Source organism: Trichosurus vulpecula, chromosome 1, assembly GCF_011100635.1.
Source record: "Trichosurus vulpecula isolate mTriVul1 chromosome 1, mTriVul1.pri, whole genome shotgun sequence".
NCBI classification, from domain to species: domain Eukaryota; kingdom Metazoa; phylum Chordata; class Mammalia; order Diprotodontia; family Phalangeridae; genus Trichosurus; species Trichosurus vulpecula.
The window spans coordinates 518,388,113-518,400,852 of NC_050573.1; the positions used below are offsets into that span (position 1 = coordinate 518,388,113).

General features: G+C 37.5%; 1 protein-coding gene across 1 annotated transcript in view; it reads left to right on the plus strand.

Moving 5' to 3' along the window:
• The window catches only part of OSTF1 (osteoclast stimulating factor 1), a 67,268-nt gene that overhangs the window by 47,096 nt on the left and 7,432 nt on the right, over nucleotides 1-12,740 (plus strand). Inside the window, exons 3-8 of the mRNA XM_036741029.1 lie at nucleotides 6,055-6,105; nucleotides 6,587-6,650; nucleotides 8,670-8,723; nucleotides 9,552-9,659; nucleotides 10,172-10,221; nucleotides 10,366-10,444. Of these exons, the coding sequence (XP_036596924.1) occupies nucleotides 6,055-6,105; nucleotides 6,587-6,650; nucleotides 8,670-8,723; nucleotides 9,552-9,659; nucleotides 10,172-10,221; nucleotides 10,366-10,444 (406 nt within the window). The remainder of the gene's footprint in view (nucleotides 1-6,054; nucleotides 6,106-6,586; nucleotides 6,651-8,669; nucleotides 8,724-9,551; nucleotides 9,660-10,171; nucleotides 10,222-10,365; nucleotides 10,445-12,740) is intronic.

Genomic DNA, 12,740 nt, shown 5'->3' on the forward strand with positions numbered 1-12,740 from the left:
CCCTCAGAGAGGCTCTCTTTCTTTTACGCACTAGTCTCCCAGCTTGCGTTCATTGACTTCTGCTCAGAATCATTTCTGCCAATTTTTCATTGCTAGTCCTTTCATCCTGAGATGTGAGTTTCCAACTTCTCCTTGACCTAGATGGCTCTGAAATTAGCACAGAGCCCTCCTGGTTTTCTGAAGTTCTCTTTATTGTTAGTAACTACAGAGACATATACAGGCACTTAAAATAATAATCAAGAAGATAGGTATAAAGATAAAGCATCAGCTTCAATAGTTTCTCTCACAAAGACTGTAGGTACTGTTCAAGAATATAGTAATGGTTAGATGTGACTGAGATTTCTCGTATTTGGACAATTATAAATAAATATTTGTGTTTGTTTTTATTATTTGTCACTCAGTGTATCCAGTGATTTTTATGTTTAAGCCTATAGGATTAGAGGGGTGTGTGTGTGTGTGTGTGTGTGTGTGTGTGTGTGTGTGTGTAAGAGAGGAGCAACAGCTTGTGTAAAAAGAAGTTTCTCCAGTTTATTAACTACATAATATTTAATAACCTGGTGGGGGCTCAGACCTAATTGTTTAATGAGAAAGATGTTGCAAATGTGGTAGTTTGAAAGGAATTATACAAACATACTCATGGTTTACTTTAGAATTTGTGATGGTGGAGATGAACATAGTATGGAATCAAGTAGCAAGCTGAGGGGTGACTACCCCGACCTGGGCTATACGTGAAGGTAGTTGATCTCTGCAGATGAGGGCTCACAAAGGGCCAGATAGACCTGCTCCCCAACGCACATGGAGGTAGGCCTTGATTTTTCTTCCTCTTCTTCACTGGCCCATTCTTTTAGCTGTTGTCCCTCAGATTCTCATGTGCAAAGTTTCTTAAGACTAGATTCTAGATGAAGGCTTTAGACATCTGGCATAGGTGGATTTGATATGTAATAGGACCTCAGAGATTCTTGAACCAGCTACCTAGACTCATCTTAGATTGACAGACACTAGCCTGAGTAAGGAGCATCCTTTCTTATATGTCTCCCAGAGATCCCTATCCAGGGCATTCATCCTATTCTGACTTTGCTGTTGTTTCTAATACCTATGCCCTGTAGTAGATCTGGGCCCTTGACCCAGTCGTTTCTGTTTTGGGGTTTGCCTGAAGCAAATTCACTAGTTGGATATAAAATATATTTATTATGTCCTGCTGCTGATATTCTTATGTATAAAAATATATTTATTATGTCCTGCTGCTGATATTCTTATATCCTTATTTTCTAATATTCCTTAATTCGTAACTGGATCTAATTTTCTTATTAACCAGGCACTTTGGTAGCCAGTACTGGCACTTTGAAACCTTTCTCCCTTGTTGCTTTTTTTTTTTCCTTCAAAGTCCAGCAGCAGATACCTTTTTTTTTTTCCCTGTTTCAAGTCTCTTTTGGGCTTCCCAGTAAGTTCTTGTTTCCAGTTTGCAGGATGGCACTGGTAACATATTCATAGTCTTATAGTTAGAAGGAACCTTATAACATTTCCAGAGGGCTTTATAGTTTTCGAAGCTCTTTTATCATGGCAACCCTATGAGTTAGGTTTATGCACATATGTGTGTATATATACATACATATACATATATATATATATATATATGTTATTATTCTTTTCTACAGATAGAGAAAGTGAGACTCAGAGAGAGGTTAAGTGACTTGCCCATGGTCAGTGTTAAAAATGGGATTTTAATTCAGGTCTTCTGACTCCGCATCCAGATCTCTCCACTACACCTAAGAATTCATCCTAGTCCAACTCCCTGTCTGATAGACGGGTTTTTCTTTACCATATCTAACTCTCGTTTGTTGTGTTTAGTATTCCATAAATGTCATTATTAATGACCAGCCTCTCCCATGCACCTTCCAATACGTAACCTTATTCCTCAATGGCTAGGTGTTTTTTGGGGAAATCAGACCCTCAGTTTCTTTTTTTCTTAATACGGCCATAGTATTTCTGCGACATATGGGTCTGGATCATTATTGTTATTGTGGAGTTCTTTTGATTGTGTCTGATTCTCCGTTATTCACTTGCGGTTTTCCTGGAAAAGATACTGGAGTGGTTTGCCTTTTCCCTTTCCAGCTCATTTTACAGATGAGGAAACTGAGGCAAACAGGGTTATGTGACTTGCCCAGGGTTACACAGCTAGTTAAGTGTCTGAGACCAGATTTGAACTCAGAAAGATGAGTTTTCCTAACTCCAAGCTTGGCATTCTATCCATTGTGCCACTTAATCTATCCTGTGTTCTGGATTAAAATACCATTAATATTGTGCGCCATTGTTCTACTGTTCTTATATCGCCCTATGTAATTTCTCCACTAGACTATGAGCTCCTCAGGGACAGAGAGACTATCTTGTGTCTTCTTTTGTATTGCTAGCACTTATTACAGTGCCTGGCATGTAACTGCTTAACAAATGTTTATTGACTGACATATATCTGAAGACCCTGGCCTACATTCTTGCCATTTAGTCTCCTTTAAAAATATTTTATTGATGCTTTTAAAAAACATTGCTGTCATTTCTAACTAAACTCCTCCTTTCTCTTCTTCCCCATAGAACCTTCTCTTGCTACAAAGAAGCACAATTAAGCAAAGCAAACTGACACAATAAAAATGAGAGCATTGGACAAAGTGACCTCTAAGACCCTTCCAGTTTTAAGTGTATGATCCTACATTCCTAACTCTGTATCTCTGACAAGTCATCCAGCTTCATTCAGTGAACATTAAATGACTACCTGGTAGAATGCACTGAGTTGGCTCTTTCTTTGAATAGAGATAACTGTGCGGTCACTGAGCCCAGTGAATGCTCATTCTGCTTCAGGTTACCAGCTTTGTCCATTTTCCAAGGTTATTCCTGATGACTCATCCCTCAAATAAATTACTCTCCTCCTTCCCATTGTCTGTCATTCATTTAGCAAATGAAAACCTTTTTAAAAAATTATAAACTTAACCTTTATTATGAAGAATCATATACAGATACAAAATGAGGAGTAAAATCTTAAATAAATCCCCCAGCATTTAATAAGGGAGAACCAAATAAATTAAGAGGCAGGCAAAGAAAATGCTTTTGTTTTGTGTCCCCTTCCCATTCTGTCTGAAATTCTTTTGCCTCTGACTTTATTCATTAAATATTATCTATCTGCAATTATACTGTAGGAAAAAAAAACTTCCATTCAGTAATAATATGGAAAATTCATTCTAACAAACACAGGGCATCTGGTTGAGAGGTAGTCTTGTTAATGTGAGGCCTTTAGCAAACTTGTCTTTTAAGACTTCGAAATTAGGTCAGACTGTCAGAGGAGTGGTGAGACAGATGCAGCTTCCTGTGGCTTAAAAGTCACCATAAGAAACAAATGTGTGGTCAGAAGTATAAAAAATTGGTGATCTACCCCTAGTCTCCAAATAAGAGAAACAGGGAAAAATTTAATTGTATCATGGAACCCATCTAGGTCACTAGGAAACTCATTTCACCATAAAAAAAATATTTCTTTTTTCCTTATGTTGTTCGACTTCTTCCATTTTTCCCGCTCTAAAGAAAAAAAAAGATTTTTTTTAAAAACCCAGAAAACATGACAAAAATGAAGACTCTTAAGTCTAAGATTATTCCAAGCTCCAACACATTAATAACATAGACACTCACACATGAACATACACAAACAAACATCTTAATGGTCTTTGGGAAACTGTGTGTGTGTGTGTGTGTGTGTGTGCATGTGCATGTGTGTGTAGTATTTTAAGATTTGCATTGTGCTTCCCTCATAAAACCCCTGTGAAGTAGGTAGTATAAATAATATCCTCCCTATTTTATAAAATAGGAAAATGAGTCCCTGAGAGATCTCAGCCTGAAAGTAATTAATTAGCAGAGACAGGATTTCGAGTCAGGGCTTCTTGACTCTACTGTACCACATTGCTTCGCACAGGTCATAGTATGTGGCAGAGATTCTATGACTCCAGGCTTAGTGTTCTTTTCCATAATTCTATATAATCTATAACATATATGAATCTAAAATTTACTTGGGTAGTTAAGTGGATAGAATACTGGACTTAGAATCAGGAAGACATCTTCCTGGGCTCAAATGTGACCTGAGACACTTACTAGCTATGTGACCCTGGACAAGTCACTTAACCCTGTTTGCCTCGGTTTCCTCATCTGGAAAATGAGCTGGAGAAGGAAATGGCAAACCGCTCCAATATCTTTGTCAAGAAAACCCCAAATGGGGTCACAAAGAGTTGAACAGGACTGAAACACCTGAACGATGAAATTTACTTGGAATGCTGCCTTCATAACTCACGTTTTTATATGGTGATTTTAGGTTTGTGGAATACTTTACACATTAACTCTTGATTTTTAACAAACAACCCTGTGGGTAGTTAGGTGCTTTACAGAGGAGGAAACTGAGTCTGGGAGTGGTTAAATGACTTGCCCAGGATCACACCACTACTAGTATATGAGTCAGGGTTCAAGCTCAGCTCTTTCTGATTCTATCCTGGTTCGCTAGCTGCCTGGTTGGCTAGTCTCCTCGCTATCCTTGTCACCCAACTGGATGTGCTGCATTTTATTAATGTCTTTCTTAAATATGGCCTTCAAAACTATGAAACCTTTCCAGGTTCGAATAAAGTAGGACTGTCCCTTCTATTTGTTATTGACACTACATTTTCCCCAAGGAAACTATCTGAACTCAGTGTCCTAGAAAGCTGCCATTTTGGAGGTCTTTTCTAGATTCTTTTAAATTTTCATTAGAAAAAGTTAAAAAAAAAAAACCATGCAAGGAAAATGACTGTTCTGCTATCTTAGGTATGGACTGATAGTTAATGATAGGCACAAGTTTGGATAGTTTCCTTAGGAAAAAGTGTAATGTTGATAACAAATGGAATAATATTTTCATAGTTTTGAGTGACATATTTTTAGTAAGACATTGTTATGCTGGAGAATATCCCCATTGGAGGGTGACAAGAACAAAGCAAACCAGGCCAGATAAAGATTGGTTAAAGGAGCGGAGGGAAATATGTAGGAGTAGGGGTGGGATGCCGTACAAAGAAAGGGATGAGATTTGCTTGGTTTTGTTTCAGAGGACTTTACGTAGCAGCAGTAAGTAGAAGTCACAAAGGAAAAGCTTTTAGCTCCAATAATTAGGGCTGTCCAGAGTTGGAATGGGTTACTTTGGTGAGGGTAATGAGTTTCTAAGGTCACATAATGAGTGAGTATCTGACATAGATTTCAACTCAGGTTTTCCTGACTCTGGGTTTACCATTCTATGCACTGCACCACCTAGCTGCCTCTAACAAGAAGCTATCAGTCATAAATGGGAGCAGTTTCTTGGAACATCCAACCCTGTGGAGTTGGACTTTGGTTGATACGTATACAACACAAAAGGACCCATTGATTCGATGTTGCCACTTACGGTTACTTTGATTTAGAGTAAACGCTTAAAAACTTCTGGATGATAAGCTTCTGTTAATGGGGCAACTCTGCATAGCTATTATTAGCAGAAACAGGTTTAAAAAAATATGAATAAAAATGAATGAATAATTATTGGGAGCTAATTATTTGTGGGTTAGAGTGATTTTCTGTAAAAAAAAAAATTCCCTTAAATTAATGCTAGATGAATTGTATATTAAAACATTTTATTTTGCCTTCTATAAACTCTACATTTCATTTATATCCCATTTTTAATAAAAATGACTTCTGTGGAAGACTACAAAAGGAGCCAAACTTTTTTTAGTTGTGAGGATAAAATGAGACAGTATTTGTAAGGTGCTTTGCAAACTTTAAAGTGCTACATAAATGCTAGTTATTGTTAATAATAATAAATAGGTACTTGAAATGCATCATGAGGCATGACCCAACTTCTTCTATCTGTATCTATCATTTATATTCCATATTCCATAATATGACTTCTGTGCTGATTTTTCCATGTACGAAAACCTCATTTTATGGATTCTGAATTATTTACTCTTAACTAAGTCATAGATAATTTATGGAATGGAATGGAATCAAGCTTTTATCTCTCTTTTTTTTTTTTAGCCTGATGAATTGTACTTTGAAGAAGGTGATATTATCTACATTTCTGACATGGTAAGCCTTAATGAGTTGCTGCTAGATGTAAATACTTTTATATTTAATATAACCATAAAATGGTACCTGTTTATACAAGGACTAAAGGAAACCAGAAGAAATAAATAAATTTGAACATTTGACCTAAAATTAATGTATTTTTGCCTCTTGTCTTTTTTTTCTTTTATGAAAAAAACTATATTTGCCACAGGTAGGTATTTATGTTGCTAATCTAGTGGCTTAGGGAGCAAAAACAGGTAGTTAAGATGTAAGTGATTTTGATAAATACAGATAGATGGGTCTATATTTCATAGAGCAAATAGATTTTTATAGGGCAAATGATTTGGAAGCAAATTTGCATAATGATTTAATGTTTAATATTACAAATTATTGTTGATTAATAGTTAACATAATTAGTCATTGAACATTAATATTTAATATCAAATATCTGATGTGAAATTGACTTAATATAATTTAACTGTTTCTCCCACCTGCCCCGTAGAGTGATACCAACTGGTGGAAAGGGACCTCAAAGGGCAGGACTGGACTCATTCCGAGCAACTACGGTAAATTTTGTGACTGTTTTGCTTCAGTTAGCTGAATAACTATTTCAACTTCCTTTTTAATGACTTAGTTTTATGAACCCCTTCCTGGCTGTGCTAAATGAAGAATTAGGGTAGATACCAGTCTCAAATATTCTTTACTCCTTATGGTCACCTTCTAATGTGGAGGATGGAGTTATCAAATAATCTCACAGAAGTCTTGAAATGGAATAGGGAACAGAGTATTTCATGGCCATCTCTGCCATCTTTCCATGTAGAAGCCTAAATTTTTCTGTTGCCAAGTCAAATAGCAACAATGCCGTCTGTTTCTTAGTTTGTGTGTCCTGAAATCCATGGAAGGAGAGCCTAATATTACAGTGCTTTTCACAAAGTGACACTCTATAACTACCTCAAGAAGCAATGTGGGGCAATGGCAAGAGGACCAGATCTGGACTGAAGTAGACCTGGCCTCTAGTTCTGACCAAAACACTCCCCGTGACTGTAGGCAAGGCATCTTCTTTCCTGAAGCCTCAGATTTGTCATCTGTAACATAGGATAATGATACCTCAAGAACCTACCTAGAAGGGTTGTTGTCATGAGGGTCAAATGAGATAAGGTACGTAAATTACCTAAGTGCCATTTGTTTATCATTACTGCCATGCCCTCCTGGATGATGGCTTGGGTGGCTTGAGTTAGGGAATCAGGTACATGGTCCCTACCCTCAGTGATGTAAAAAAATAAAGTACATATAAATTAAAGTGGAAAAACTTTTACAAGAACCTATATATAACCACCTAGAGCTGAGGAGATTTACATATAAGTAGTAAATAATAAAGGGCAGGGAGACAATGGAAAAGGAGAGAGAAGAAGGTTTATGGGAGTCATAAATACAGGAGTTATAAAAACTGTCACTAACAAGTGACAGTTAACAATGGTGGGGCCAGTTTGAGGGGTTCCATAAAGGAAATTAGGTGTGAATCATTTCTGCTTTTTTCCCTGCTGGCCAGTGCTTTCTGGTTAAGAAATGAATTGTTCGGATCCTCTAGAAAAATGTAACAAAAGTTTCCCTCTCCCTTTTAGTCTTCCAGCCCCTAGAAGCATCATGTAGTCTAACTCCCTACTCCCCATAAATTGGGAGTCTCCAGGTAGTCTTTGTGTGGTAGATAAGCGCAGCCCCAATGTTGGATCACCTGCAGCTGCATAGCATTCTGACACAGCATAACCTCTTATCAGAGATGCTGTTTGGACTGTTGCTTTTACTGGCTTCCTGAGTGCAATGAACAGATCTTCCTTTGAGAGATGAAACTGCTGTTCTCAGAGATAAGAAAACAGGCATCCATTTTTCCCATACTAATTGTTCCCACGGCTTTTATTAGCCATCATTATTTCCATTAGGAAGGAAGATTCCTTTGCCTAGTGAAAATAACTCATTAATGGGGAAATAACTACTTATATTCAGACACCTTCAGAAAAGTCGTAGTTGAATTTAGTGGTGGAATTCAGAGATCATTAAGTCCAACTTCCTCATTTTACTGATGTGGAAACTGAATCTCAGAAAGTTTAAGTGATTTGTCAAAAAGGTAGCAAGAGCTAGGAATTATATCTAAATCACACCCCACGTTCAGTGTTCTTTCCACTTTAGATGCTACAGACATTAAAAAAAAATGACAGCCATTGGATGTTTACATAACTTCTTTCTTTAGACAAAGCTTGAAAGAGCAGATTTGTGGTATATCTCCTTTTTTTTTCCTTCTAACTAATGGGTATATAATTACCTTTTCACTTGGGTTGTTTTCACTAAACATAAGGATTAGATTGCCTTTAGGGAAAGGAAGTATCTGAGAGATATTTTGTTCTCTTCCTTTTGGCTAAATAAATAAAACGGGAAAGAAAACCATAAGACTGATGACAGTGACTTTTTAGATAGAGGACAGTCTCCGTTAACCAGGCCACATACTGTATTTAACAGGCTTGGCATTTGTGCCAGTTGGCATTGTCAGTTGATTTGGAGTCTGCATTTTATTTTTCTCCTTTTCACTTTAGTGGCTGAACAAGCAGAGTCCATAGATAATCCACTTCATGAAGCTGCCAAAAGAGGTGAGTGTGACTTTGCTAGGTGTGGAGGGGCTCTCTGGAGTTCTAATTTGCATAAATTTCTTAAACTTGGTGTAATGTAGAGGTAATGTGTTCAGGCTTATGGTCAACAGTTAACTTAGAGTCATTAATAAGTTGATATTTTTTAGTCTGCACAAATTGTCCACCAAAGGCATTATTCTGAATGTTTAGAATTATTATTTTGGGTTACCACTGTCAGGCCTGTAATTTAGAGTGGTCGGTTACTACTTCTCCAGTAAGAGCTAATAATGACACAAGTCTGGAATTTGCTGTTTTTTCTTGGCCTCTATTTTTGTTTTATGTTATTGTACTCTATGGGAAAAGATTGTTTATTTAGAAGGCAGGAACACACTTAATAGAGCCTTTGTACCAATTTTTTTTCATAAACATACCATTAAAATAAGTGACTCTAATTGATGAAATGTACCATAGGGGCAGCTAGATGGCACAATGGATAGAGTGCTAGGCCTGGAGTCAGGAAGACTCATGTTCCTGAGTTCAAATCTGGCCTCAGACACTTACTACCTATGTGACCCCTGGCAAGTCACTTAACCCTGTTTGCCTCATTTTCATCATCTGCAAAGTGAGCTAGAGATGTAAGTAGCAAACCACTCCAGTATCTTTGTCAAGAAAACCCCAAATGGGGTCACAGAGTCAGAAATGACCGAAAATGACTGAAAAAAACAACAACAACCCATAGTGATAGGATTATTAGAGAGGTAATGATTTGGGCCTTGTAAATGAATCCATTCCAAACTGAAGTCTAAAATGAAACTGAACTTCTTTGTTTGTACTTTCCCATCATTTCAGGCAACTTGAGCTGGTTGAGAGAATGCTTGGATAACCGAGTTGGCGTCAATGGCTTAGACAAAGCTGGAAGCACTGCTCTATACTGGGCTTGTCATGGTGGTCACAAAGGTATGAGGCTTTGTTGCGATTACATTTCCATGCTGTGGAAGTTGTGCTTAGCCTGAGACAATCAGTTTAACAAAACAGGAAGAGTTTGGTCCCCTCAAATTATGTCAAAGCCAGCAGAAGAGTTTTACAAATATGTCCCAAGGAATGCATATCTTACTGTGACATAGATACATATGTGGGTATGGATATAAGCTGAGAAACATGAAAAAACAAATTCTTAGGGACACATGAACATGAAAAATTCAATTTAGAAGTGAAAAATTATAATGATACAAAATATGGAAACCTAGATGACCTAGTGACATTGATAAAATATTTGTCCTCATTATTCAGAATCTTTAGATTCTTTCAGTTTTTTCTGTTAAGACTAATCTCAAAGCACTTAAATGACATGGATTTTCTTTAACTGGTAAACTATTAAATGCTATTCTTGACATCTCTTTTTATTTTATGTGGTTTATTTTGCCCAGTTTCCTTTTGAAATGTGTCACTCTTTTCAATTTATATTCCAGATGTAGTAGAAGTCTTATTTACCCAACCAAACATTGAACTGAATCAGCAGGTGAGGAAATTTATACCATAACTCTTCCTTTAAACCTGTCTCCTTTTAGTAAACTATGTGCTTTTTAAATCTAATTGTGTAATAGACTTGGAATTTTTTTTTCTTGTATTTTGAGGATATGCCTTTTTCTTCTTACTTTCATAGAATAAGTTGGGGGACACAGCTTTGCATGCTGCCTCCTGGAAGGGTTATGCAGACATTGTAGAGATGCTTCTGGCAAAAGGTAAACCTAAAAGTTGAGTTCGGCACTCACTTGATTCTTTTTCCCAATTAAAAGCAAAACAAAACAAACTTTAACAAACATAACCAAGATGGGCATTTCCATATGAAGAGTAGGACAAAAAAAGAGGATCATTTGTGAAACTGAATCTCAATTATGTGCAATTTTTTTTTCTTTTAGAGTCTATAGTAAATTCAGTGCTATTTTTAGAACTCCCCTGCTTGTCTGAGATTCCTTCTGGCCTTCTCTTCTGTAGCACTAACCAGGGGGAAAAAAGTTAACATTTAACCTGTTTCATTTAAACTGCTTCATTGATGTCTGAATCCAATACCACATGCATTTATTAAACACCTACTACATACCTCTAAGATAAGGCAGTAGAGTGTAGCGGATGGAGAACTGGACTCAGAGTCAGGAATACCTGGGTTTAATTCTTACCTCAAAAAGCTCCCAGCTGACCCTGGGTGAGTTATTTAACCTCCTTGGGCCCCATCTCTAAAATGAAGGGTTGGATTTGATGACCTCTAAGTTCCCTTTTAGTTCACAATCTTTATCCTAGTATCATATAAGACACTGTCCAAGGTGCTGAGATATGAAGGACTCTTCCCCCCTCTCCCCCAAATTGTATCTGCCTTCAGGAAGCTTTTATTCTACATGAGGAGGGGGAGTTAAAAGTATATAAACAGATAAGCCTTTGTACAATTATTTAAACGGGGTGAGAGTACTACCACCTGGAGGTGGTACTTGTGCTGAGCCCTAAAAGAAGCCAGACATTTAGAGATGAGGTTGGGGGAGGGGGGAGAGTGGAGGAGGGGCAACCTTCCCAGGGACACAGAGGCAGGAGGTGGTAGCGTAGCTTTGGGGAACAGTAAGTACACTAGACTGGAAGGATGATAGCATCCTAAACAGAAATAGGGAAGTTATGAGGGAGGAATAGTGTTTGGGGGATGATAATGAGTTGCATTCTGGGCATATAGAATCTGTATTACTGAGCATCCTATGAAAAAATCTGACATAAAGCAGAAGTGAATAAGAGTAGAAGGAAACAGAACTAAATTCAACTGTAGATAGACTAGGAACTGCCCAGGAGAGACAAAGCCCAAGAGATTTTTATTTCCTAGTTCCCTAAAAACTACTGTTATGTCTGGCTTAGGACTTTTTTTTTTATTTTTGTCTTTTAGCCTTTAAAGTGTTATTTTTTGGGAGATATATTTCATTTTAAAGAGGAGTTGATGAATGGATTGCATAAATTAATTTAGGCAACAGAACTATGTGAAACAACAAATCACATCTGGATTTTGTTGTGCAACCAGTTCATTTAATCTGAGAGAGACCTTCCAGATGTAAAATGTCACTATCAATCCACTCCCTGTCCCCCTGACCTTTTTCTCTCAATGAACATCTTGAGAAGGGAGAGGGAAAAGGGCATCTTTTAGTTAATCCTAACACACTCATTCTGATCTCAAACTTTGTAACTAATTAGTAGCTGGGTGCCACAGTTGATAGAGCACTGGGCCTGGAGTCAGGAAGACCTGACTTCAAATGTGGGCTTCAGATACTTTCTAGCTGTGTGATCTTTCTGTCTGGGCGAGTCGTTCAATGTCTGTCTGTCTCAGTTTCCTCCCAGGTTGTTGTGAGGATCTAATGAGATAATAAAGTCCTATGCAAACCTTAAAGTGCTACATACATGATAGCTATTATTATTTTAATGTATCTGATGATGTAGGATTTAGTAAACCACTCACCAAATTTTCTAACCTTAATTTGATAGTAATATTAAGAAAAACACCTTTTTTTAAAAGAGGAATAACATGATAAGAAGCATCATGATGTAGTGAATAGAGATCTGGCCTTGAAACAAGTCCTGACTCAAACACATACTGGTTGTGTGACCCGAGGCAAGTCACTTAACTTCTTACTCTTGTTATTCAGTCATATCCAACTCTTCATGACCCCATTTGGGGGTTTTCTTGGCAAAGATACTAGAGTGGTTTGCCATTTCTTTCTCCAGCTATTTTACAGATTACTGAGGCAAACAGGGTTATGTGACTTGCCCAGGGTAACACACTTAGTAAGCATCTGAGTCCAGATTTGAACTCAGGTCTTGATTCTCTACCTAGCTGCCCTGCCACTGCTGCTAGGCAACTCTGTAAGGCTTTGGATAGAGGTCGCAGAGAAAGGTTCTATCTTCTGTGGTAGAAGGAATTTCCTCACTTAGAAGTGCCCTATATAAGTGAAATAACAGATCTAGGCCCTGTCTCTATCCCCAAATGACTGTAATGAGAACATTAGCTCCTTC